The sequence below is a fragment of the Alosa sapidissima genome, chromosome 20 (assembly GCF_018492685.1).
Source record: "Alosa sapidissima isolate fAloSap1 chromosome 20, fAloSap1.pri, whole genome shotgun sequence".
In the NCBI taxonomy this organism is placed as follows: Eukaryota; Metazoa; Chordata; class Actinopteri; order Clupeiformes; family Clupeidae; genus Alosa; species Alosa sapidissima.
This window is the reverse complement of record NC_055976.1, coordinates 21,221,384-21,247,925: the sequence shown is the minus strand read 5'-3', so window position 1 is coordinate 21,247,925 and position 26,542 is coordinate 21,221,384. Positions and strand designations below refer to the sequence as shown.

Here is a 26,542-nt window from a genome sequence, read left to right as displayed (position 1 = left end):
TGAGGTTTAATGTAGTTGGAATGCCTCAACAGTTAAATAGGTGGATAGTTTAAATGGTTAAATTATTTGCTAGGTAGACAAAGTTTAAAATAGTTGGAATGACTGGACAGTTAAATAGGTGGATAGATTAAATGGTTAAATTATTTGCTAGGTAGATGAGGTTTAATATAGTTGGAATGACTGAACTAGGTATATGAGGTTTAATATAGTTGGAATGACTGAACGGTTAAATAGGTGGATAGTGTAAAAGGTTAAATTATTTGCTAGGTAGATGAGGTTTAATATAGTTGGACTGACTGAACTAGGTAGATGAGGTTTAATATAGTTGGACTGACTGAACAGTCAAATAGGTGGATAGTTTAAAAGGTTAGCCTGAGAAACTGATAGGGTGCAGGTGGCCTGGCCACCTGGCCTAGGATTCTAATTGCTTAACGGCAGTCTTAATAGAGCCATATTGTATGCTTAAAGCCTGAGACAGAGTATATAGTTTAAAAGTTAAATGTAGATAGTGTAATGGATGTTGATAGACAGAAAGTTGAATGGATGTTGATAGGCAGATTGTTTAATGGATGTTGATGGATAGTTTAATGGGTGGATGAGTGAATGGTTTGAAGAGGATGAATGGATAGAAAGTTGGATGAAATGTGTCTTATATCCTTGTAGAATGGAGAGAGACAGAGTTTGTCTAGTTCAGTAGAAAGCAGTTGATACAGGTGCAATCAGTTGAACTGATTCTTTGATGAGGCCTAGATGAGCAGCTGGAAGATGATACAGGTGCAAATCAAGTTAATTAGTCCATTGTGATGTCATCAGCCCATGTTAAGTCTATGGGGAAATTTTGAGTAGTTTTTAATTAATAGTTTAAAAAGTATAAAAGTTACAAAGATGAAAAATACAAACGCACAAATACGTTTAGGGAAAAAATATTTTTGTCACTAAAATTAATTAATAATCGTGATAAATAATCGTGATCTCAATATTGATCAAAATAATCGTGATTATCATTTTGGCCATAATCGTGCAGCCCTATTGGCAGCTTTTAATTTTCTAAGAAGAGGAATGTAGTAGCCTAATTAAACCACCATGGAGTGTTTGGCCTGCAGCACATTCAGTGGTGTCGACTGAATGGATTCTTCTTATGTGGGACTGGAGAATGCTTTTGATGGCCTTGTCTCATCTTCCCATAACATTTAGATATAATGTACCCTTGTGGTGTTAACCTTGTCCATGCAGTCTCTTTTCATTGTCAGTGATAATCAGATCAATGTTTATAGCATAATTTCCAGAAAGTTCAGCTAAACAGAACATAGTGTCTGTTTCTATCACCTCTAAACAAGTAAGACTTTTATATCCTACATGCTTAAAGGAAACTAAGCATTTGCATGTAACATGAGATCTTCTTGCCATTTTACTCCTGTTTTATGTCACTGCATGATTGGTTGTGATTGTTGTAAAAATCACCAGTTCTTTTCAGTTTTTGTTTTTCTCATTTGGATTGCCTGACTGGGATTCTAATTACAAATCAAGACAGGAGCAGTCAAACTGGAGAAACGCTTGTTTTGGTTTGTGTCAAAGGCTATATGTTTACTAGAGAGAGACCAGGACACAGTTAATACCAAACCTACACATGTGGGCAAAGGTCCACATAATGTGACTCTTATTTTCAGGTTGGGGTGTGTTACACTCTCTGCATCAGTACCTACCATGAATTAAAGTCATGGCAAAACATGAATAGCATGTGACAAACAACGTCCCTGTGAGTGCAGGCTGAATAACAAAGTTGTGCTCTTTAATCACATTTTGGCCATTGCCCAGGATACATAAACAATGCATATACAATGTGTGTTTAAAAGCGGTATCAGCATGACACAAGATATGCTAAAATGACATCAGTATTGAGTACAAGGGCAGGTTTATGTCCCTGTGTCTTGTGAAGTTGGGATGACCCACAGCCGCAGATCTGGCCCTGAAACCAGCAATGGCAACAGATAAGGTTTATGCTCTCACAGCCTGACATTGTTGAACCACATTCTTCAAATGAAGACACACAGGCACCATAGATGTACTTGAATACAGATGTACTTGAATAGCCTAAACTATACAAGATTAGACTGCACTGACATTTACCCTATGCATTACCATAAGCATGTGTACTGTGTCCATCTCCAAAGATGTTTGCATGCTCTGCGTGTTGGGGTTCTATATAGGCCCTTTAACGCAGTAGTCATATATTTGTTTCAATAGGTCAGGACATCACCTGTTACTGTCACCTAGTAGCAGTAAGAACACCTGAGACCGGTGAAGCTCCACCCTCACATACTTCCTGTATATCAGGTCCTAGTGAAACAAAAGCTAAAACAAGTGTGAACAGGTTCCAGTCAAGCGGTCACTATCCCTGGACAGACACAATGAGGGATTTTGATGAAGACACTGCATTTTTAGGAGACTGGGGGCCTTATCAAAAATTAATCTTCATTCTCCTGGGTCTCAGCAGCATCCCCAATGGATACGTGGGAATGGCCATGGTTTTCATGGCTGATATTCCTCCTCACCACTGCAGGCTTCCATTCCTGAACAGCAGCAGCTATGGGGGACCGGGCTACAATCTGTCCCTCCCGACCGAGGAGGTAAGAGGAGAGGTCATCCTGAGTCGCTGCAGACGCTATGCGGAACAGGGGGCTTTGGATGCCGGGTCTAACCAAAGCTCAGAGCGCTGTCTGGATGGCTGGGTGTTCAGCAAGGAGAGATACGTGTCCACCATTGTGACTGAGGTAAGGCAGCATACTATCAGCCCATTAACGTACAGTAATTCCTACTACTATTACAGGTAGCTTAGCTCGTCTTTTTTTTCCCCATTTCAATGGCATGTGGTCTTGTGAGGCAGGAACAAACACACCTTTTGTTCCCACCGGCTTCCCAGGCTTTTGATTATGTTGGGTTGATAAAATATTGGAACAGCTTTTGTAGCAATATATTACCTACAGGCATCAATTTATATTAACTATAGTTGTATTAGTAAGCTTGTTACAGCACATGTGAAGCTCCATGATGCCTCTTTAAATATACATGGGCAATGCATACGTACAACACAAGTGTGTATATTTGACCTGTGCAGATGTAGTGAAAGCAATGTTATACAGTTTTTAAATAATTTCTTAGGGTTTATTTGTTGGTAGCTAGGTTGTATAACATCCTCATTTTGATATGGTCACGTGAAAGACAGTATCTGAAAACCATGCCTGGCATCCTCGGCTGGTTTGTCCCTGAAGATGTGAAGTTCGTACCTTCGAGCAACGACTATTTGCTCTGTCTGACTGATGATTAGACGGCAACAGAGAAAAATCTAGAGAGAGAAAGAGAGACTGCATCAGTGGGACATCTCAACTCTCAGTGGTGTTTATTAATTTCCCCTACAGTAAATGCAACAGTGGCATCTCTGCCCGAATTAGGAACAAAGTTTAGAGAGCTAGTTTTCAATCAGTGCCTCCACAGTGTTGCTGATTCACTCTGAATGTTGTTTAATGGCCAGAGTCTGGGTTGTTGAATAGACAGAGAAAGCCTCCATAGTTCTTCTTTATGTAATACTTACTATTCTCATCACACTTTCCACAGTGGGATCTGGTGTGTGATGATGAATGGAAAACTCCTTTTACAGTCACCTTGTTCTTCTTTGGGGTGCTGATGGGGTCGTTTCTGTCAGGAATTATATCAGACAGGTAAAAAATGTTATATTATTATTATTAAATAATAATAATAATAATAATAATAATAATAATACTATTGACGTATCACATTTTTTGATATTTAAAATGTGTTCTAGGTATGGAAGAAAATGTATCTTCTTTGCCACAATGGCAGTCCAAACTGTCTTTAGCTTAATCCAGGCAGCTTCCAACAGCTGGGAGATGTTCTGTGTGTTCTACTTCATTGTCGGCCTGGGACAAATAGCAAATTATTGTGCAGCTTTCGTTCTAGGTGAGTTTGACTGTTTTAGCTCTTTGTGTTCTCCAGTGACCAGCTCTCTGTGTTCTCCAGCTCTCTGTGTTCTCCAGTGGCCCGCTCTCTGTGTTCTAAAGGCCAGCGCTCTGTGTTCTCCAGCTCTCTGTGTTCTAAAGGCCAGCACTCTGTGTTCTCCAGTGGCCCACTCTCTGTGTTCTCCAGTGGCCAGCTCTCTGTGTTCTCCTGTGGCCCGCTCTCTGTGTTCTACAGTGGCCTTCTCTGTGTTCTACAGTTGCCTTCTCTGTGTTCTCCAGTGGCCCGCTGTCTGTGTTCTAAAGGCCAGCTCTCTGTGTTCTACAGTGGCCCGCTCTCTGTGTTCTAAAGGCCAGCTCTCTGCATTGGCCCGCTCTCTGTGTTCTCCAGTGACCAGCTCTCCATGTCCACTCCCAGGCCCCTATAGTCCCTGCCCCAGTTCCATTCCATCACCACCTTCAGTCCTGGCTCCAGTCCCAGCTCCCCCGTGCTCTCTAGTGCGACCTGTCTAGTCCCCGTGCTCTCTAGCGTCATCCTGTCCAGAGTCCCCGTGCTCTCTAGTGTCAGAGTCCCCGTGCTCTCTAGCGTCATCCTGTCCAGAGTCACCGTGCTCTCTAGTGTCATCCTGTCCAGTCCCCGTGCTCTCTAGTGCGACCTACCAGAGTTGCCGTGCTTTCTAATGTCGTTCTGTCAGGAGTCACCGCTTTCACTTGAAGGTTTGGAGTCAAGCGTCATCCTGTCCTGATCCCAGTCCAGAATCCTGTTCAGACCTCAATCCCACTTGATCCTTGCCCACCTGTATCTAATTGCCTTAATCTGCTCCTGTTTTAAAACCAAAGGTGTTGTCAGCCGATTTTGCTGGGGCTTCAGCCCCGAATATTTTGAGTGTAGCTCAATGCCGAATGTATTTTACACTTTGAAGTTAACTGACAAATATGAAACTATTATTCCGATCGTGGATTGAAACCTTGAGATGAGATGGACCTATTTATTATCAGACATACAAGCAGGACAAGGGTGTCCTCTCACTTTCCTTCATGCAGCAGATCTAACTTGAACATTACCTTACCATAAAACATAATTTGGAACGGCTACATAGAGCGAGAGAGAGAGAGAGAGAGACAGTTTCAGGGTTGGGCATGTCATTTCAGGATCATTTCTTTCTGAAAGGAACCTTCCTTAGCAAAAATTACAAACCAGCTGGTTTCACTTGTGTCAATTTACTGGCCTCGTAGTATTTTCTTATTTTAGCAAGGTACCATTAGGCAGATTAGTTCTGTACTTGATGTTCTTTCTTATTATTTTGTTCATCAGGATGTGAGCTTCTGAATAAGTCATGCCGTGTCAGCTTTGCCACTCTGGGTGTCAGCTTATCGTACGCTTTCGGCTATCTGTGCCTCCCTGTCTTTGCCTACTTCATCCGGGACTGGAGAATGCTTAGGGTGGCCTTGTCTGCTCCAGGATTCCTGTACATACCTATGTGGTGGTGAGTGAGGAGGTCCCTGGCTCAAACAACTGACTAAAAACACTTCAGTAATAACACAAATTAATCACCTGGCTGCTCTTTCTGTATATGGTCTGTGATAACAGGCACTGCAAACATCCTGGTTGTTAAGTTTTTCTCTCTCTGTCTCTCTCTCAGGTTTATCCCAGAGTCCCCTCTCTGGCTACTGTCTCAGGGTCGAGTGGAGGAGGCTGAGGCCATCATTAGAGCTGCTGCCAAGAAGAACGGCATCACTCCTCCTGACGTCATCTTCAAGAGAGACGACACTGCACAGCTGATGGTGACCAAATATTTGACTCTCATTTAACTGACAAGAATTACAGGATAACATGGAGGAGGGACTTAAAGACTCTTAAAAATGAATTACGCAAAGACAGGTATTAACTATATATATATATATATCCTGATATTTGCCCTCAGGAAAAGGATGATGGAGATGATCAGAAAAAATATACATGGCTGGATCTCATAAGAACAACAAATATAAGAAATATCACAATCCTGAATGTAATAATTTGGTAAGTAAAATGTTGCTGCTTGCTTGAGTGTGGCATTTGCTGTTATTGTATGTAGGCTACAGTATGTAGAACAGATCATCTTACCAAATGTTCACCTGGTGAGATTTGTGGTCATTCTCTTTAAGTTGTATTGTTTGGGCTCAGAAAGGGGCATCAGCACATCTTTTCATCAGCACGAAGACAGTTAGAGTTACATATTGTATATCACCATGGAGACACAAAGAGAGTTAGAGTTACATGTATATGTAGACCCATCATTCAATTCCGTGTCTGTGTTTCATTTAGTTCTGTTCATGTGTCTGTTCAATAGGTCAATAATATCTCTGACTTACTACGGACTGTCATTAAACACCCCTAATATGGATGGAGATCCTTACCTGAACTGTGTCTTTGCTGCTGGCACTGAGTTTGCCGGGTACACTATGATGTATTTTGTGGGGCGTTATGTTTCACGACGCTTGACGCTGTCATCCTGCATATTTTTCTGTGGGATCATGCTGCTCCTCATCAAGATTGTTCCAGCAGGTTAGTCGTGTGTGTGTGTGTGTCATCTTACTATCAAGCCAAGTCAGGTCAATTTTCCCGCGAGGGAACTTCATGTGTGGATAGACACAAGTATACACATGCATTTCACACTGACACAGTGCGCAAACACACTACTCACACACACAGACCACCTGTCGCTCACTGAGGTGTGTATGTGTGTTTGTACAATGTAATCTTTCTCTTCCACACCCTTAATAACAAATAGGTTGGTCATTTCACACAATAGTTCTACCAGAAAGACTCAGTAGACAGAATAGAATCAGTTAACCATTTGATTAGTAAAGGAACGGCTTGGATACAAGCATGATAAAGAGTCCTGAATAGGTAACAGTCTTTGGCGTAGGCCCCGTCTCGGATCCGTCCAGCGATGAGCGGATCTTGTCTCCTGCCGATGGATGAAGGCAGGGGCGGGGAGCCTACCCCCAAAAGGATGAGTGATGCCCACCAGGGCGGTGACTCAGTAACCTGGTTCTGAGAGGAGCAAAGACATTAGTATACATGCAAGATTATTAAACGGCATGTGGTGATGAGGTTGTGCCAGGACGCCGACAGAATTTTAAAGTGGCTAGGTGTTAACCATTTAACCTTGGGTTGTAATGGGGCCCGCAGCATGCTTTCGCTATAGTGGGATTTAGAAGCTTGACGAGCTGGGAAACCAGCGTCTAGGGCAACCTAGACCAATGTGACGGCCAGGCAACCGGCATCCAGGGCAACCTGAACCATAAGCACTTCACAATCTGGGCACCCAGTGACTAGCAAGCTAGCAAGCTAATACAGTACATTGTGACCTAGACGAGCATCACGAGCCAGGCAACCGGCGAGGAGTGACCTGAACCATAAGCGTCGAACGAGGGCAACATGCCCGTGGCTGAGAGGGCAACATGCCCGTGGCTGAGACTAAATCACCACAAGCTACCAGCATGCTGGGCCCCGATATGTTTCAGCGATTAGTGCAAGGCGAATGCCAGAATTTAACCACCATCACCAGGATTTGTGAAGGTAAAATGAGGTACCTGAGTTAACATGGGAGAGCAACTTCTGAGCATCGAAAACGTCAAGAGGAGTTAGTTTGATGTATCAAGTATAGGCATCGGAAGATCACCTTCCTAGCATTCTGATGGATGGACGTGGATAGCCCTTTTTTGGCGGCAGTCGTGGCTGTGCCAATGCGGAATGAGTGAGAAGTGAACCTCTTTAGAGAGGTTACATTTAAGCAGCACGTTAGCTAGATGGCTGCTGAAAATCAGGTGAAGTGTGAGGCCGTAGTTTAAGGTAGTGAACCATGGAAGTGAACGGGGACCAGGGAAGCAAATGGGAAAAACAAATAGTTTATTTTGTAAGAACAGTAGTACCCTGATCAGAGGTTCAGACTGATACAGAAGGAATATATCCTCATTGCTATTAGATTTATTGAAACACGGGACTACATGAAGTGACGAGACCTTAAAGAAGGTTTAACATGATGTACTCGGCAGGCGAATAGAGCTTGTGGTTGCAGATGCTTGGGACCGGAGCAATGAAGAGTTAGTTGATATGGGTGCTTGAGTATGTTCGAATCGAAGACATGTGGTTTAATATTTAGGATAGATGAGCATTATGATTAGTTTTGTGAAAGACTAGTGCTTGTGAAGCCAAGATGTGTGTTCTGGCTCGATAGCTCACCTGAAGCTGCTAGAGTGAGATGAATGCATTGAGCTGCAGACCCAAAGGCAAGATGGATGCGTGTGAGTTACACCTTAGCAACCTGCTCTTGGAAAGACCCCCAAAATAAGATGAGCAGCATCGGTAATGCGAGGGAAGCAGAAGCATGACCTTGCAACGTAGACAAAGGACTTCTCAGGACAATTCATGCCTGTATGCGACAGGAGGAAAAAACATATAATATGACAAGACAAACGAGAAGATGAGTGCTGGGGGACCATAGGTGCTTATGCATCTCAAGAGTGCAGAGGAGCTCTGAGAATGACTTAACACGAGCTCGCTATACCAGTTGCACCAACTGTGGCAGGATAGAATAGTTTAGAACTGGCTGCTGGAGAGTCAATGAGTAAAGTTAGCAATAAGGAGATAAATAAGCAGTACATATCGCCCAACTGGATGCAAAAATTATATTAGTCATGCGCCAAGCACTGGCCCTTGAGTGATGAGTGGAGGGGTGTGTGTTCACGTGACATTACATTTGGCCAGCACATTTTTAATCAAAGCGACTGACCATGTTCCCTGGGAATCCAGAGTTCCCAGGGAAGCATTTGCTCAGCGAGAGACTCGAGTCTGGTGACGAGTATGATACATGTAACTTATGCCCCTTGCATCGCGGGGAACCAATCATATCTGTGTAGCTGATATAGGCGGGCCAGAGGCGATCTAAATGACAGACGTAGTGTTATCCAATTGCGTGCAGTGAGATTTCAAATGCGTGCTTAGTGCCGCCCCCTCGAGTCGGGACATTATGTTATTCGTGGCCAGACCCTTAATCTTTCAGATTGGGTCAGGTCCTCCAGGCTACTGACAATGCGGTAAACAGGTTAAAGCTAAAACAATTCTCCCACAATGCCAGTGCAATATAAAACACTTTAGAAGGTAGAGCACAATAACGAAAAGTGCATCAGTGAGTGCCGGTTTAACACAGTCAAGAGTCAGTTCTAGACAGGTGATAAGTGCTGGGATTAGGAAGGCTAGTTTTAAACCGTGCTACGAGAGGAGATATTCTCGAAAGCGCTGGGCCTTCGGGAGATTTGTGAAGACAGAGGGATGACCCCACTCCAGTATAAACTGGAAACATGATCCACACGTGTACGTGATTCCGTGAACCGGCACTGCCATCCCTGTAAGAAAGTAGATGTTAGTGTGAGATGTGGAACTGCTTCTCCATTGACGAACTGCATCCCCTCGACGGAAGAGGGGAGGCATGATGCACCTGCAGGGTTTAGCAAATTAAAGATTGGGAGGAGAATGTAAAAGGAACTGGCATGTCCTCCCTGGTGCGATCACTTTGGATGAGCATATCTGCCAAAAACAAAACAGCCAAGGCTATATAGGAGAATGGAAATTAGAGTACACGTTATTTGCAGAGGATCCTGCTAAAACGGCAATTCGAGTCAACAATCAATGAGACGGAAGGCGTGACTAGATAGGCTGAAATCACATGGACACGCAAAGACCTGTTGTGTTTAAACAGAGACTTTTTAATAAGGAGACACAGCACTCAAAAAACCCTCCATAGAAATGCATGGGCTTAGTTTGTAACGCCAATAAGGCAGTTGTCTACGCATATCAGGAGGCGGCAAAACGTTGACATGTGAATACACTGAGCCAATAATGTTGTGTGTTGTGAAGACATCGTGCCAATCATGTGGTTGCCCACAATTGGTTACCTTGGGCTGCTACGGTCGTCAGTGCACTGTGCACAGTAGCCACACTCTCACTCTCACACCATGCTACTCTTTGTGGTTGATCAACTAAAAATAAAAGATGTATTTGGTGATGACGTTATTGTAGGCCTAGTAGACCTAAATTCTGAGAAATTAAATGGTACGAGAAACGATCTGCACGCCCCTGTGCAGGCGGAGACTGAACCAGAGCCCGTCTCTGACTGAACTCCAATTTGCCCTCATAGACATGAACTAGGACGACCCATCTTGCTACCCATTAATTATCTTTGCTACGAGTCTTCCTATTTATACATATTTATACACATATTTGCCACATTCTTGTTCTAACCATTCACTTAATCAGCTGATTGTAATTAGCAACTCTTAAGACCTGTACTAAGCGCACAGGTAGAACCAATACATGGCAGGACTTCTACTTTCTAATGCCGGACTTTTACATTACCACTAATTTAGCTTATTTAAACCCTAATGCCCCCCCCCCCCATCCCCTCTGAGACTTCACTCATATTTTGTATTTTCATGAATAAAATGTATTGATTTCAACCGCTTAATAGTAGGGTTCCTCTACAGTATAGGACACAGCATGATGTACAGTAGCACAGCACAGCAGCACTTTGAATGGTGCCCTCATTTGGATCGATGGTGCCCTCACACACTTGCACACTCTAGCCGTCCGTTCAACTCATTTGAAGCCAAATGTTCCTTCACCTTCTCTGAAGCTGATGATACTTGGGGCAACTTTTTGAGCAATGTTGCTGGGCAATGTTCTCAATCCTCACTGTTGTGGTTCTGCCATGTTCCCATTGATATTGGGCAACAATACCTTTTCTAGACTATTTTAATTATCAAAAGGCAAATAGTCATGATCATCCAATCAAAATAATTGGAACTGGTTTATGTGGTTGTCCAGCAACATTGCTCAAAAAGTTGCCCCATGCATCATCACCTTGAGACTTCACCTGACGCTGTCCTCGGTCACTGTCATCCAACCCCCTCTCTCTCCCTCCCTTTGTTACATTTTATTTTAGGGCCATTCTGCAGAAATGTCCATTTTTCTGTCCCGACACTTTACAGATCTGTTACACTTTGAAAAACACCAAATTGTTGCAATTTCTTTGTATTTCTAGGTAAAACAATATAATCACATGTTTGAGCCATCAAAGTGACAGTGTTGATTTTTAAATTGATTTTATAGGATTCCAAGCACCACAAAAGTGCCAGTCCCAACACTCATGTATACAGACTCAAGGATTAAAGTTCTCCGTCATAGGACGGATTTCCGTCAATTTGATTTTAGAAATGTCATATTTGAGATCGATGCAGATCCGATGAGAAAAAAAATAGGAGGGGGGGGCTCTATCACCTTTGCTTTTCCAAAGAACACATATGGAGGACACATTAGAGACAGCTGATGAGGTTGGCCAATCCGTTTAACTTTTTTGGATATGATATTGTGAGCTCTATGTGCGAATTCGGAGAAGAAGCGTAGGCTGTGTTCTTTCCGTGCATCAATGTAGACAATTTCTTACTATCGCGAACTCTTGTCAGGGGAGGTCATTCATTTTGGGTGTCACCTATGACTTGAACAGATAGCCTTCTATGCCACCCGATGTAGGCTACTATTATTGTTACAGTTTTTAATCAATGCAACTAACATTATGTGTAAAGCGACGCAATATAAACCGTAGCCTATGCAATTTATTATCCCGTCTGTTATGACATGTACAACAATGTTTTTCACAATTTGCGACGGAAGGTTTTGACTGAGCGTGTTAGCATAAAAAAAATAATATCACTGTCATCATCGCGAACTGTTGAGTAAGGGGGTCAGTCTGTTTGTGACGCACAGACAGCCTTGTAGCCTATTTTGCTTAGGCCTCACTTTTAACGACAGTAGGTTGTGAGTGTATGTTGACAAAAAATAACCATACAATTAAAATAGTCAACTTAAAACTTTTCTATAAAATATTATTCATTTATAGCACAAAACCATAACCAGTAGGCCTACCAGAACCTCGCATATTAGCGTCATGATTTGTGTGCGTCTATTTGGCAAGGCCACTAGCTGTCATGGATGCGTTGTTGCTAAAGGAAGGCAGGTGTCAAAAGTTAAAAAAAATAAATGGAGATGGGCAGCTGTTGGAAACGGGGGAGAACTAACAAGCCATGGTGTAAAGAAATTAAAGCGCCAGGGGTTTGCTTTTGCGCGGTTCGCTGCAAGAAAATTGTTTATGGATGCAATAGGAAAACGTTTTAGCACGCCACCAATCAGAAGACCGCCATAAGGTTAACGTTCGTGCACTTCAGGACATCTTCCCTACCTGGTGCAACTAGCCACCACGACAGAGGTAGGCTACGTTTATCTATGGCTGACCGTTTTTACGTTAGAAAGTAGGCTACGCATGTTCTTTCATAGCGCAACACGACCTGTCCCTCACCATATCGCAACCCTTTTGTCAACCTTATACAATCTGTTGCTGAAGACAAAAGCACCATCTCCAGATTGTCGTTATCAAATGCGCAGACCTCCTGCATGAGCACACACAGTATTGCTGCTCATTGGAAAACTGAGTTGTCTGTAAAACTCAAAATTACCATGTTTTCATTAAATGCGGATGAGGCAACAAATGGAAATATGAACAATATCTAGAATGTTCTGATTCGTTACTTTGATGAGGAAATGGGAAGTCTTACAAACTTGATTTTATAGATTGTACTTGGTGTAGAATTGCATATTAACAAGAAAAAAATCTCCCCTTTAAACACTTTTGGCCTGAAGTAATTAAATAAGAGTGTGTTAAAGCCTTTCTACAATATTGCTGCAGTAGAAAAGAACAGCAATGGCTAATCAGCAATGGTCAGGGATGGTACTAAAATATATTTTTGTTCATCAGGAAAACTCAAATCTCAATCAAGAACACTCTCAATTCGCCTTATTCACATGGTGGCCTAAAACGAGGCTACAGGGTACACAAACCATAGGATTGTTATGTTCTATGCATTCACCTGTAGGTGGCATTAATTTTATAGTAAGTGTACCCTGTAGCCTCGTTTTGGTTTAAACAATGGCCGCCGTGTGAATAAGGCGAATACTCCCTTTACTTTGCTGTTTGCATCTTTTTGTACATTAAAAACCAATAGGTCGCGACCGCAAAAGGGTTGCTATCTCTATAGGTAGATATGTATGACTTATGGCCTGAAAAAAGTTCAGTCAAACGATTTTTTTTCACTTTGATCCCTGTATACAGATTGAGGGCCAAATTCTGAGGTCAAAACAAATGTTTTTGAAATAGTTTAACTGCAATAATGCATGCATAACTATCACATTAATTATATAAGCAATATATTAAATACAAAATATCAAATTAATATGATTATTTTATACAAAAATGCCACCTGTGTTACTCCACAACAAAAATCTTATTTTGAAATACAAGCAATCATACAAATGACACCACTGGACTTCCTTTTACTTAATGGGCCCTATTATATCAGCCTAAAACACATGGTCACTGGCGAATGGTTTAAACAAATTTGGGGGTTTCTCCAGTCCATATTGGGTTTGGTTTTGTTATGAAACGTTATGAAACGTCTGGCGCATGGGGCAAGAAGGTGGGCCTTATGTTTCTTAACATCATTTAAATCAATGAGAATGACATCTGTCATTCCCTTTAACAGCGCACAGCATAACTTCAAACAATGTATAGGTATATGGACAGTCAGCGGCGTATTTGAAGGAATCTGCATGCGAGAGCGTATGGAACAGTTATTCCACTAAACCATGCTTTACTAAAACCTACTGTAGTATAGCCTTCACACATTTGCACTCGTCTTTTGAACTCATTGGCAAAGTGAAACTAACTTCACCATGGTGTCAGTCAACGGCAAAACAGTTATACACAGTTAGTTGACTGACAATGGGTTACCATCGAAAACATAGGCTGGAAAAAGCAACACTTAACCTAATAATGTTCAAATGACTGAATAAAACAACATTTATCCTGCAGAGGAGTTGCTTATATCTCATGACGGTGCATCTTCAGCTGTGCGCCATATGTATCTCTTGCCCCTCACCTAATCACTTTTAATCGTCATTACCAATTTACAAATGATGGTGAATAACTACTCATTGTGAGATGTATTTCGTAATATCTTTATTCTAATTATGTTTTCCCATTGTAATCGTGTAATTTGTAATGTTGTGCGTTGTGCACCCACCCATATCACTGTTGATAATGCGCTCTTAAAATAACATATAAACAACTCGCAATGGACTTCTGACCAGGTTTCTCTTGGTCAGTGGCGTAATGCGTTTTAGGGAGTGTACGATAGCGATTTTTAGACAACGGGCCAGATCTCTCCTCAGGTCGTTAATTGCCACACACCTTGCTAAAAAAAGAGACGTGCAAAATAAGAAATAAACTTTGCGCTAGGAAAATAACCCGTTTTCCGCCATGTGCCAGGGTGGAAAATAGGGGCCAATACCTGAAGGTATATGAAGAAAGGCACATGTTAAATCCACAGCCTCCTTTCATTTATTAGAAATCTATCAGAAAGCATTTATATCATGATTTCTTATTGAAGCCCTTAGTCAAAGTCACTGGTATGACCTTCTTAACTCTTAGGGAAATTAAAGAAAATAGAATACAAATGGATTCAGTGACATACTATAGTGAGTCTACAACATATTCTTTTATTCTCTAAAGCAGCCATTTTGTAAAATGCAGTTTTTCAAAAAAATGTCACTGATTACTTTTTTGTAACACCAGTGACAACTTAAACATTGATGAAAACATAAAGTAACACCAGTGACTCATAGAAATGACATGTAAAACTTTAAATAAATGTACAATTCTTTCCCTTATGTTATGTGTATTCTTGCAGCAAATTACTTAAGTAATAATGTGGTCTAAAATATTGAACTAAATCCTTCTGTTCTCCTAACAGAAATACCACCAACATTGTTGTTTGGCAATAAAAGTATCTATCTATCTATCTATGTATCTATGTATCTATCTATCTATCTATCTATCTATCTATCTCTGGCTTCCAACAGAACTGGGCGCTTTGAGTGTCACCTTGGCCATGTTTGGAAAGATGTCCATGACGGGGGCCTTTGCTTTTGTCTATCTCTATGGTACTGAGCTGCTGCCCACTGTGGTGCGGAACATGGGCCTGGGAATGACCACTATGGCCTCTCGAGTGGGCAGCATGTTATCTGCGCAGATAGCCTACATAGGTGAGTATTCACCTTCAATCCCAACATTAGTTTATCGTTTGTTTGTTAGATTGTTTGAACTGGAAAGAAATGCAACAGAAATTAAAGCCGGATTATATAGCAAGGTATAGCATGAGTATGTGATTAATGCACCATAACTGGGTATCATTAAAAAAGTGCAAGTAACATTGTCTAGTGAAATACCACTGTAATTTGGGTGCCTTGCTTGTGACGAGATGTTTAACAATTATTTTTTCTATTATTGATTTTAAAGGGACATATAATAAGGTGTTACCCTATATTCTTATGGGGTGCATGTCCATAATCTGTGGGGTTTTAAGTCTGCTATTACCAGAAACAAAAGATGAGGCGCTTCCGGAGCACATCAGCCAAGTTAAACCTCTCCATTGGTAGGTAACAGAGTTCTGTAACCATTTACGGCGGATTACGATTTATTGTGGTACATCTGTGGTACATATTTACTGATTTTCCTCCATGGTCTTTAAAGGTTTTGTAAGGTGAAGAAATCAGAGGGGAGGAACAGAAAGGAAGAAAATGGCTGTTCAAGCAGCAAAGTGGAGTTGTAACTTGACTAGACAACTAACTAACAAGTCAGCTAACTTAACTCTAATAGTTTGTTTTTTAACAGTGTAGAGTAATTAAGGCTATTTATTTGCAGAAATTAAAGTCCTTGCATTGCCTTCCAGTAAGTCACAGAATTGACTTTTAAGCACTACTGCTAGTTTACAAATGACTTCATGGAATGGGACCTAATCATCTATCAGAAATGCTTCAACAGTACACGCCTCTCACACCTCCCAGGAGAAATACTTGTTGGTAAAACCTGCTGTTAGGACTAAACATGGAGAAGCAGCAACTTCCAGATGACAATAAACATGCCTCAACTGAAGCCAAATGCTTATTTTCCGTTAAAGTCTAGATGGGCTACATGCAGTCATGCACACCAAGTTCGAAATTTGTTCGACATTTGTAATCGTAAACACAGACACAGCTACGCTGAAGCCTGCAGTAATGTTTGTCACTGATGTAATGGCAGTCCACTCGGGTTATTGTTTTTCGAGAATGTTGCACTCCTGTTTGTCATTGTGCACGAAACTTCACGCCAATAAATCATCAGAAATATTGCTGGCTTGCGTCTACAAGCGCCCTCTTTACATTCGTCCTAATGCCTGTTAGTTGTTTGTGGATTGGCCTATATTTGTTGTTGAAAATGGAAACGTCTTTAGACATGAAAAATCGATTTTACAATCGATTCAATGAACACTTATGTCTCAAAAATCGAACAGGATTTTTTCACAAAAGTGACAGCCCTAGAATGTACAGCACTATACAGATTGTACATGAAAAAAGTTGGCATTTTTGGATTCCCAAGAGTCAAAGCTTTCAAATGGTGTATTACATTAATACACAGGATTAGATGTTTCCCTTGTGCCAAAATCTAAGGTAAAAACACATTCGGAAGCCCCTGCTCAAGTTAACTTTAAAAAGCACGCTACCCACAAATCCACCAACAAATGGTCACAAACACAAGACAAATGGCCCATCCAACAGCAGTATATAGTATGCAGCATGTCATTGGGGTTATCAAGTGGGCACCCTCATTCACCGATGTTTCGTTAAGTTAGGCCCACGTCTCCAGTGTCCTGGAGACACTCCCCTCCATGCGGCCACCATATTACCACATTGAAATATCCAATACCCAAAATACTCTTAACCAGCCCAGGCATGGTCAAGGTTGGCTAGGTTGGTCCGTCCCGTTGATGTGGACTGAACCATAACCATAAAAACCCTGGCCAACCAACCATCAACCTAGGCACAGCCCATCACAAACACAAAACAAATTAGCCAGTTAGCTTACGCCCCATGTTCCCACCATATTACCACAATAAACAAATACCCTTAACCAACCTAGGCATGGTCTAGGTTGGCTAGGTTGGTCCGTCCCGTTGATGCGGACTGAACCATAACCATAAAAAACGCTAGCCAACCACCATCAACCCAGGCACAGCCCATCACAACACAAAACAAATGAGCCAGTTAGCTTACCTTAGCTTGCGCCCCAGGAAGGGTAACTTCTCCTTACCCACAACCATTCACTTGCTCGTTCTGCTGCTAAAGACATGTTACTAACCACCTGCCTTAGACTTCGATCACAAATGCCCAATTCAGACAGCAAGCCAATAGCAGATCTGGCCACAAATCCACGTGCACCGATTTCAATAGGCCTTAATCGTGCACTCCAACCTCGCTTGGCTGCTTCCTCTGCTATTTCAGTGTATTTCGCTCTCTTCAGTTCATTGGCCTCTTCCACTCTGTCTTCCCAAGGAACAGTGAGTTCAATGAAGTAAACTATCTTCTCTGAATCCGACCATAGAATTACGTTGGGTCGTAGTTTAGTACTCACTATATGTGGAGGTACCGCCATCTACTGGCCAAGATCAACCTTCATTTCCCAACTGGCCGGTTTTACACCTGGCCTTCGCAGAACAAGGTTTATCCCCCTGACGTACAAAGTTAATTTGCCTTACCCCTTTACTAGCTGCTAATGAATTGACTTCTCTCCTTTTATCCTCTATTGCCGCTGCCACACATTTCAATACCTGGTTATGACGCCACGTACAGTATACCGCCCCTGGGTGAGACTTACCTTGCACCCTGATAGGATATGGTGGAGACTGCCCACACACGAGCAAAGTATGCATTTATCATCCTCACCAAACCATTGACTTAAATTCTTGGGAGATGGGAGCACATCATATGTAGCACCTAACATAAATCTGATCCTACCAGCTTCCATGCCCCATAGATCTTTCCATTTAATCCGTCTTTTTTCCACCCCTTCCCAGTTCACCCGCTGCTCTTGTTTTGCCTGTGACACTGCCTTAGTACATCTTACAAGCTCCTCCTGTCTATGCATTTCCTCCACTATTATGTTCCTCTTTTCTCCTGCAGAAGCCTTACTCCACAAGGGTTTACTTACGCCCACTCCTAGACCCCCCCCGCCCGTGCTGCACATGGCCCATTATATCCCTATGCCTCAATGCTGATTGAGCTTGCTTAACTGCCTGTTCTGGGTTCCACTTCCTCCCTGCATTAACTGTGGGTGCAACTTTCCTCACCACTGGGTCCTTGGACTGAGTAAGAGTCATTTCCAATCTAGCCATAGCACACTTAAATTCCTCTGTCAGACTAGATATTAGCAACTATACAATGCCCTTCCCATACAAGGCTACACTGCTTAAGCAGCGTGGGATTCCGAGCCATTTTCTGACAAAGGAGTTGATCATTTTTTCCAACCTCTCTACCTTTGCCAGAGGAACTTCATAAACTGTCAATGGCCACATTAGCCGAGGCAATAAACCAAACTGCAAACACCACAGCTTGAGCTTACCTGGCAGCCCTGACTTGTCAGTTTTTGCAATACCTTGCCTAGTGACCTGTCTCAAGTCTTCAACCTGTGATTTATCACTAAGGCTTGCATCATACCACCTTCCCAGACTCTTCACTGGTTTCTCCAGAACTGTGGGAATCACCTCTTTATTTATAGCAAACTTCTTATCTATTACCTTCCGTTTAACAATTGAGAGACTCCTAGACGTACTTGGCTTCACCTTCATTCTGGCCCATTGCAGATTGCTATTTAACTTATCAGCAACCTGTTGGTGCATGGAACGGTTGACGTCAAGGTTATCATGTCGTCCATGAAAGCCCTAATCGGGGGGAGGCGTGGCCCTCCCTGCAACTTCTCCCCACCCACTACCCATTTTGAGGCCCTAGTGATGACCTCCATTGCCATTGTAAAAGCAATTGGGGAGATGGTACATCCCGCCATGATTCCTATCTCGAGTTGTTGCCACCCTGTGGTGTAATCAGCTGTAGTAAAACATAATTGAATATCCAGAAAGTATGCTTTTACTAGGCTTTTAATGCTACCTGGGATTCTGAAATAATCAAAGGCCTCCCACAACAGACTATGCGGCACTGACCCAAAAGCATTAGCCAAATCCAAGAACACAACGTGCAGGTCTCTCTTCTCACGCTTTGCTAATGGGTCATTCCACGTCAATTCAACCAGGGCCCATGCACTTAGGTCTCAAACAATTCTGAAAAAATTACCAGGTGTACCTATGTTACCCAGGAGACACACTGTAAAATTACTCTTATGTAAGATCAATACTTTCCAAGATACAGCCAGTTTTACAGGGGGAGGGGGTGTCAATTTTGTTCGGGCTCTTTTTTTTGTCAAAGTTCACAAGCCCACAGCGCAAGAACTAAACCATGTAGGAGGCTCATATTTTGCATGCTGGTACATAAATAGGAATAGTATGTAGCAAAATCGTCACGTTTGGTCTGGATAATCCTGCATGGTCATAGCTGTCCCTCAAAGTTGATACAACTTTTATTGGAGTTTTTGGCTGGGCTCTGTTTAAGCCTTCAGAAGACATATTTGTACTCAACATAGGCTCTTGATTTATTTTCCTTACTGAGATAAGTAGAAACACTCTCACAAAAAACAATGAACAGAAAATAAATTCCTTCAGGGTCTGAACAGCAGACCTTAGAAGTCTAAAAAAACATTTTGGTTCTAATTTTCAGAGCTCCTAAACCTTGTGGGAATAAACAAAGATTTTTTAAATATTTTTTTCTTTATTCTCCATGATCTTTTCTTTTTAAAAACACCAATTTGACTTGTCTTATGCAAATCTTTCTTTTTCACTTTCCACCCTGAACATGGGCAAAATGCACCATTGACATCAATATGTTTTGTATAGAGCTACCACAGGTTACTCTATACAACCACAGGTGGCAGTGTGGTGACTCCTAGTAGTCAGCTCTACTAACACTGAAGCTGATTACGAAAATAATTGTGAGCTAGCTAACCTTTTTATTCTAATTGGACCATGGTTATAATCAATAAATGTGTTTATTTATTTCAGTGTTACAGAAAAGTCCTGAGCCTACTGGTCGATATCTGCAATCGCCTGAAGGAAACACAGCCTGCCTCTTCAGCTGTCCATATTGAGAGGATTTGTCACAGGCATGAAAACTACTCACCTTTCGGCGAAATTCGCCGTTTGGAATCCAAAATAGGGGACTTACGTGGTTCGCGCAGATCCGATGAGAAAATATTGTGTGTGCGGGGGGAGGGGGTATGGCGTTACAACTGAGTTTACAAATCACGCGCAGAGGCGAACGCATCTTGATGCGTTGTAAGACAAGAGCCCAATTAAAAACTTGTCTGATCCAGCAACGATTATGTGAATGGAGCCCCTATACATTTAGCCTATTAAACAGTGGAAGCTCATTTTTTGCTGCGGATGCAACGCGAACAGAACGCTTGCGCTGGAATAGCCTCCCTGTCTGTGTGACTACAGATATGCGTCTGAAATGTCAGCTGGAATGTGAGCCCGGCGAGGAGAGATGCTTATTGATGTCACAGGTGGGCTAGTTGAAACTTTCAACTTCTGTCAGAAAAAGACGTTGAGATTGGTGTAGCAACGTAGCATAGGCTGTTTTGGATAGCGACATTGGACAGAAATATAGACATAACGAGTTCATTTGATGAAGAATACGTGCAGTTTGAGCCATCTAGATCGACAAAAGGTGAAGCAAATTGGCATACTTTATCAGTATAGCAAAGGCTAATGTGAATAGTTGAATTAAATGCTCCTTGTGCGTTTTGTCGAGTTCAGAGACAAAAGCAGTGTTTGACATGGTAATGCTGTCTTTTAAGAAACGTTCAGTGGCCTGATCAGTAGACCTAGTCTACTCTACAGGGTTTAACATGTATTGTGAACACTGTTCACACAACTTTATTGGTTGGTTAAACACACTAGCACAATCCCACAATCTGTAAGTAGCCTAGGCTGCAGGTTAAAACATTTCAAACCAATTTTACAAATTAAAGCCTAGTCTACCCTACCCAGTTTATTTATCACCTGGTTTGGTCCAACAAATATTCAGACTTATCTTATTCAGACTTATTCTAATAGTCTACTATGAAGTGTCCATTAGGCCTATGAAATCTTCAGAAATGTCTGATAACTTCAGGCATAAAGAAAGAAAGAAAACTTGTGTAGATTACTGAGGAGAGGAGGGCCAAGCTGAAGCATGTTGCCAAACAGTGCAAGTGGGCGCCTTCACACTTAGGCCCAAGCAAAAAAGAAATAAAGGTATTTTCTTGTAAAAATGAGTCATTTTGTAGTCTGTTTTCTTTATAAATCTCTGGTTTTAGGCAACTTCATACTCCATGGAAGCTATGCACTATTGGCAACAATGTCACTCTCTCACGCTTGTTTTGCTATGAAACGGCCATTTCCCTCATCGCACGCCCTTCTCACCTTTTTCACCCCTGACCTGTTTTCATGCCTGATTTGAGTTACAGGAGCAACGCCTCTCTGATGCACAGACCTTTGATACCCTAGTAGGTTTTACAAGTCTCGAAGTAATGGATTCCCTAGAATAAAATAATACAGTGCACTCACACACTGTTAGATTCCTCTGTGGAGTGTCAGTCAACTTTATTATGGACTTATTTCAACAGGTGCTGCGAATTTCAAGAATTGGTGGGCGGAACACCAAGGACTGTGCTGGGTTGGACAGGTATCTACATGAGCATGTCAGAATAGGTGACGTTTATACAGTTGTGCTCATTAGTTTACACACCCATGCTAAAGTTGACTAAAAAGAGGAATAAAAAAATAAAATTGTCCCACATACACACATCACATACCCTTCGCCATACCTAGAAATTGACATGGAGTGCTTTCCATAAGATCATCTTTCAATGCAAATCAAACCAGCTATTAGGCTAACCGAAATAAAACCATGTCAATCTCTAGGTATGTTTAAGGGTATGTGATGTGTGCTATTTTAATTCCAAAGGCCGAGGGACCTTTATCAGAATACACAGTATGAAATAACTATACAAATTTGCCTGCCTCTATGGGAATTAAAGATAGGGGTTGTATACGTATGCCCCCTGTATTTTAAGGAAGAACATTTATTTATTTGCTATACATTATTCATTCATAAAGAAAATTGGGGTCCTTGTTGGAAATAGGACAAGTTGGATTTGTCCTATTTTTTTGCTTAAGGCATCAAGATCAATTTACAAAAGATTTTTTTTTTTTTTTTATTCCTCTTTTTAGTTAACTTTAACATGGGTGTGTAAACGTATGAGCTTAACTGTAGACCAGCTGTGGACAAGGAGATAAGTAGAGGGATAAAAGGAGGACCACCCTAGGGGACACTGATCAACTAGTGTAAAGGATTTATTGCATTTGTAATGTTATTCCTACATATATCCTTCACATTCATTTATTGAAATGTATTTTTCTTTAGGCTCTTCACCAACAGCCTCATGGCCAAATTTAATTTGAAGGGCAAGGGGAAAAAGGGGAAACGTCCTTTAGAGGGAACAAAGGTTTATAGAGCAATACAAGGTAAGCCCAAGTTTCATGTGGGTCAGTCTTTATTTAAAAAAGCAATGCATAGTATGTAACATAGTATGATCACATCCTATCACTCCCATTCAAAATGCCATTAGACCTAAAAATGACAATACGTAATATCTTAAGTGGCGCTTCCGTCATAATTGTGCTTTTAAACAAAAGTTTGACCTGAGAACATTCACAAAAAGAACCTAGGTTGCATTTTGGTGAGAGTAACGATTTAAAGGATCTAAGCTTTCTCAAGAAGTACAGTCTGCTTAGTCCCTTCTTGTGGACAGCCTTAGTGTTACAGTTAATAGTTGCTTAGATAGTTTTGTATTAATCCAGTATTGGTAGTGGATACACAGGAAACATATTTTTGCTAACAAATTTGGGGACTTGGTAGCCTGGCGAGCCAGACCCACATTAAAATGTAGGGTCTGGGCACTCACCGTTCGCAGTGCTCAGTCCGAGGGGCGGGATAATCAGTTGTCTTTCAAATTCCCTCAGGACGCAATAGGATATTTGTTTTCAAGTAGCAGGCAGGGTTCCCGCCTTAAAGTCTTAAAAGCCTAAAATTCAGAACTTTAAATTTAAGGCCTTAAAACGTCTTAAAAACGGCCAGATTTTCATTCCGAGGTCTTAAAATTCATTTAGTCAGGTCTAAAAAATATTTTACCATCGTTCATTTCCAGAAACGCTGGCCGCAGAAAGTTATTACAAAGTAGCAAAAAAGTATTGAGTCGTAGCTTGCAAAGCAGAGCTCTAGCGTCTTTGCTACCATTGTAACAAAACCAGCAGAATGTTCAGAACATTGGTTCAGTGTGTTGTAGTTCTTTCTGGGGGATATTGGTGTTGGTACGTAGCCTACGCAGTGATAAATCTACAAATCCTGTGATAAATGCAATACCTGCCCGCAAAATACGTCTGCGTCTCCTCAGAATTTGTTAAAGTTTGGCTACATGTGGAAAATGGGAAAGTGTAGGCCTACTTTCAACGAGACATGGCTAGATCCAGTGATGCCAGTAACGCGTTACTCTATTTTGATCATTTTTTTTTTTCCGGTAACGAGTCTAACGCGCTACTATTTCTAGCAATCAGATTCAAGTTACTTATCCAAGTCACTGTGCGTTAGGCCTACTATTTTTGTCATTTACCTTAGTAAAAGATATATTCTTTGCTTTTTTCTTGTCTCGGGGATTAACACTCACGTTTTCAGCATGATGACTCACGTGTAATACCACGCAGCAACACAAACATAAACAACAATAGAGGGAAGAGAAATGCGCATTTTAGCTATACAGTCATTATTTTGAGTTTGTGTCCGCTAAACATGATAACATTAAGGTACGTTGTACACTCTGTACTGGTGACAAAGTGCTGTCTAGCTAGACATCCCAAGTCTCCCGAAGTTCTGGGAGTCTCCCGATAGCGGCTTCCTGACGCCCGCAAATTAGATAAAATCTCCCGGAATCTAGAATGAACAAAAGCGCACAAGCCAGACCGGGAAGCACCGGGCGCTCTCCCGTTTGTTCTCTTTTTGAAAATGAAAAGCCCAAACTACCAAAATCTACATATTTTATCATCACAATTTCTATCAATAGGCCTTCCTTATTTGGTGTACTGACTAGACAATATTGCACAAACATCTGAATTTCAGTATCTAATTAGGCTAAAGGGCTACCTCCCTAAAATTACTTTTTTTCAGGTTGGGATGTCTGCTATACATTGTTGACATTACTGTTAAAATGCATTTCCAATAAAGTGAGTATTGGCAAAACCAGTTATCATTTTTATGTTGAGGCGGTGGGGGTGTTGTCAGCAGCTGCTGAAAGTAACTAATAAAGTAACTTGTAATCTAACTTAGTTACTTTACTGATTACTTGATTTTAAAAGTAACTAAGTTACTTTTTAAAGGAGTAATCAGATTACTTTTCCAAGATAACTGTGGCAACACTGGCTAGATCACAGTGATGTCTGCTGTTGGTTACAAGTGGTACCCAGCTCCAGGTACGAGGCTCGCTGCAAACTTTGCAAAAAAACTATTCAATTAGGGACTCTGGGTGTGAAGGCGCTGGAGTCACAAGCCAGAGCATGCAGAGAAACATAAGCTAGCCGCAAAATGCAAACTGTTTATCAGCACAAGCCACTAACATCATTTTAAAGCTCCGGTTTCGCTCTTTCAAGTGACATCTGTGCAACTTGTGCGAGATAAGTACTCCGTGAGCAATTCAACAGAGAATAATGGAAGTGAATTTGGACGCATATTAATACTATATATTTTTAGGAGGGCTTTTGATCATCTTTGGGTGGTTTCAGCTCCCCCAAAATACTGAGCCTAAGCCTAACAACGTCTTTGACAAGGCTCATACACATACCCCACCCACACACATTCTAATGCAAACGCACACACGCACACAAGTGCAGTGTCCAACCAAAACATACTTTCACACCCAGTTTCAACTCCAGTCTCATTTTTGACTTCGTTTATGAAATCTATTCTATTTGAGGGCTAGTTTGTTTTAGATTATTTTCATTTTGGGCTGAAGGTTTAGGGCATTTGGTACGTGAGGATATTTTTCCTTCAGTATACTACAAGTGAGCAATGTAAAAATCAGTTGGGTTGTAGACGTTGGGTGTGGAAGGTTACTAGTTTGATTTGCTTTATCTGTAAATTAAATTAATGCTTTTTCAACGACTTTTCAATGATTTTTTCAGAATTTCTTTGATTTGAATATTTTTTGGTAATGCATCGTGTAGGTCTTAAATTTCAATCTTTATGGTCTTAAAATGTCTTAAAAAGGTCTTAAATTTGACTTACTGAAACCTGCAAGAACCCTGAGCAGGGAATTCAAGCCAAACCGTTGCAACTCTGCCATCAATCATTATGTTAAGCCCACCAAACGACTCTATACACGATTTCAAAGGCCTGATTAAGTTTCGATTTCTGGAGCTCACAAGCCAACGGAGAGTTGCTAGACTAGCCTTGGCAGCAAATGTAATTTGCTGCCTCTAGGGGTGCGTCTAGATTTCTAGGCTAGGGACTTGGGTGTATGACTGCAGATTGCCTTTGCATAATCATTTGTCTTTTTCTGCTTGTGCAGAAGGGCTCATGAAATTCGATCCCACAGCCACCAAGGAGAACATCAAAGCGAATGTGTCCGAGCACCTGAAGCACGCGCCGCAGACGTGGAGGATTTACAACGCCCTGATAAGCCAGCCCCCTCACTCCGAGACGGCCCTAAATGATATCGGCCTCCACCTCACCAGTGTTGTGGCGACAGAGGCGTGGACATTTAGTCAAGATTGTGTTTCCCTTTTGAAAAGTTTTTTTTATAACACTGGAGCTACAATAAGTCACTGGATGGCTCACATACATACACACACACACACACACACTCACTTACACAGGATTTTTAAAGAGTTAAATTTAAAGAGTTCAATTCAATTAAAATCTTATTCAGATAGATAGATAGATAGATAGATACTTTATTGATCCCCAGGGGAAATTCAAGAAATTCATTCATAATTCTGCTTCAACTGTATTATGCTTGATATGTCTGGTGCCCTGATGCCATTCAGGGCCATTTGTTTTTGAATAAAGATGGAAATGGGTATTGAATTGTGATTTATTTGTGTGTGTATCTTTATATCTTTAGTCTTATGTTTCCAGAGGGTGGAGGACATGTTTTCTGTGACAGTTAATTTTCTTTTAGCTTTGGCTCAGCAGCTAGTTTGAACTGGAATGTATTACACCTTTGTATGCTTCTCTTATCTGCTGCTGAGACAATCAAATGGAGTTTCTGGAAAATTATCTAGTCCCATTTCAGAAGGTGGCATACTGTTACAGATAATTGTCCAAAGAATTGTCTCAGCATTAGGTGTTAATTGGAGATGCACACAAAGGTGTAATCCATTCCCTGTTCAAACTAGCTGCT

The 26,542-nt window shown here is 41.5% G+C and overlaps 1 protein-coding gene and 1 long non-coding RNA gene across 9 annotated transcripts; one reads left to right on the top strand and one right to left on the bottom strand.

Annotated features, from left to right (window-relative positions):
• Window positions 1-1,768: 1,768 nt before the first annotated feature.
• On the bottom strand, window positions 1,769-6,507 carry LOC121694986. Of its 5 annotated transcripts, none has more exons than XR_006025968.1 (5): window positions 6,372-6,507; window positions 6,079-6,156; window positions 5,527-5,750; window positions 3,590-3,693; window positions 1,769-3,343 (listed from the first exon to the last, which is right to left on the bottom strand). It is a non-coding gene; the product is annotated as an uncharacterized LOC121694986 (long non-coding RNA). The 5 variants fall into 5 exon arrangements; XR_006025969.1 differs by lacking the exon at window positions 6,372-6,507 and having other exon boundaries at window positions 1,769-1,966; window positions 2,258-3,343; window positions 6,079-6,311; XR_006025966.1 differs by lacking the exon at window positions 6,372-6,507 and having other exon boundaries at window positions 6,079-6,311.
• Window positions 2,409-26,232, top strand: LOC121694963 (solute carrier family 22 member 5-like). 4 transcript variants are annotated; one of them, XR_006025955.1, is made up of 12 exons: window positions 2,409-2,771; window positions 3,613-3,716; window positions 3,821-3,975; window positions 5,287-5,458; window positions 5,615-5,756; window positions 5,897-5,994; window positions 6,305-6,519; window positions 14,989-15,171; window positions 15,425-15,560; window positions 21,716-21,774; window positions 22,516-22,616; window positions 25,709-26,232. XR_006025955.1 is itself a non-coding variant. In XM_042075406.1 (10 exons), exons 1-10 carry the CDS (start codon window positions 2,409-2,411, stop codon window positions 20,125-20,127), a joined length of 1,587 nt encoding a protein of 528 aa, XP_041931340.1. In that variant the 3' UTR covers window positions 20,128-20,730. The 4 variants fall into 4 exon arrangements, 2 of the variants coding, with proteins under 2 accessions (XP_041931340.1, XP_041931339.1); XR_006025956.1 differs by lacking the exon at window positions 25,709-26,232 and adding an exon at window positions 20,109-20,611 and having other exon boundaries at window positions 22,516-22,597; XM_042075406.1 differs by lacking the exons at window positions 21,716-21,774; window positions 22,516-22,616; window positions 25,709-26,232 and adding an exon at window positions 20,109-20,730.
• The last annotated feature ends 310 nt before the right edge of the window (window positions 26,233-26,542 follow it).

What these genes read in the sequence shown, in the direction of transcription:
- LOC121694963 (XM_042075405.1), top strand. Translation starts at nt 2,409, where the DNA reads ATGAGGGATTTTGATGAAGACACTGCATTTTTAGGAGACTGGGGGCCT. An exon ending in TCAGGAATTATATCAGACAG is followed by an intron (nt 3,717 to 3,820) that starts GTAAAAAATGTT and finishes AATGTGTTCTAG; the next exon opens with GTATGGAAGAAAATGTATCT. An exon ending in CAAGTTAAACCTCTCCATTG is followed by an intron (nt 15,561 to 15,658) that starts GTAGGTAACAGA and finishes TGGTCTTTAAAG; the next exon opens with GTTTTGTAAGGTGAAGAAAT.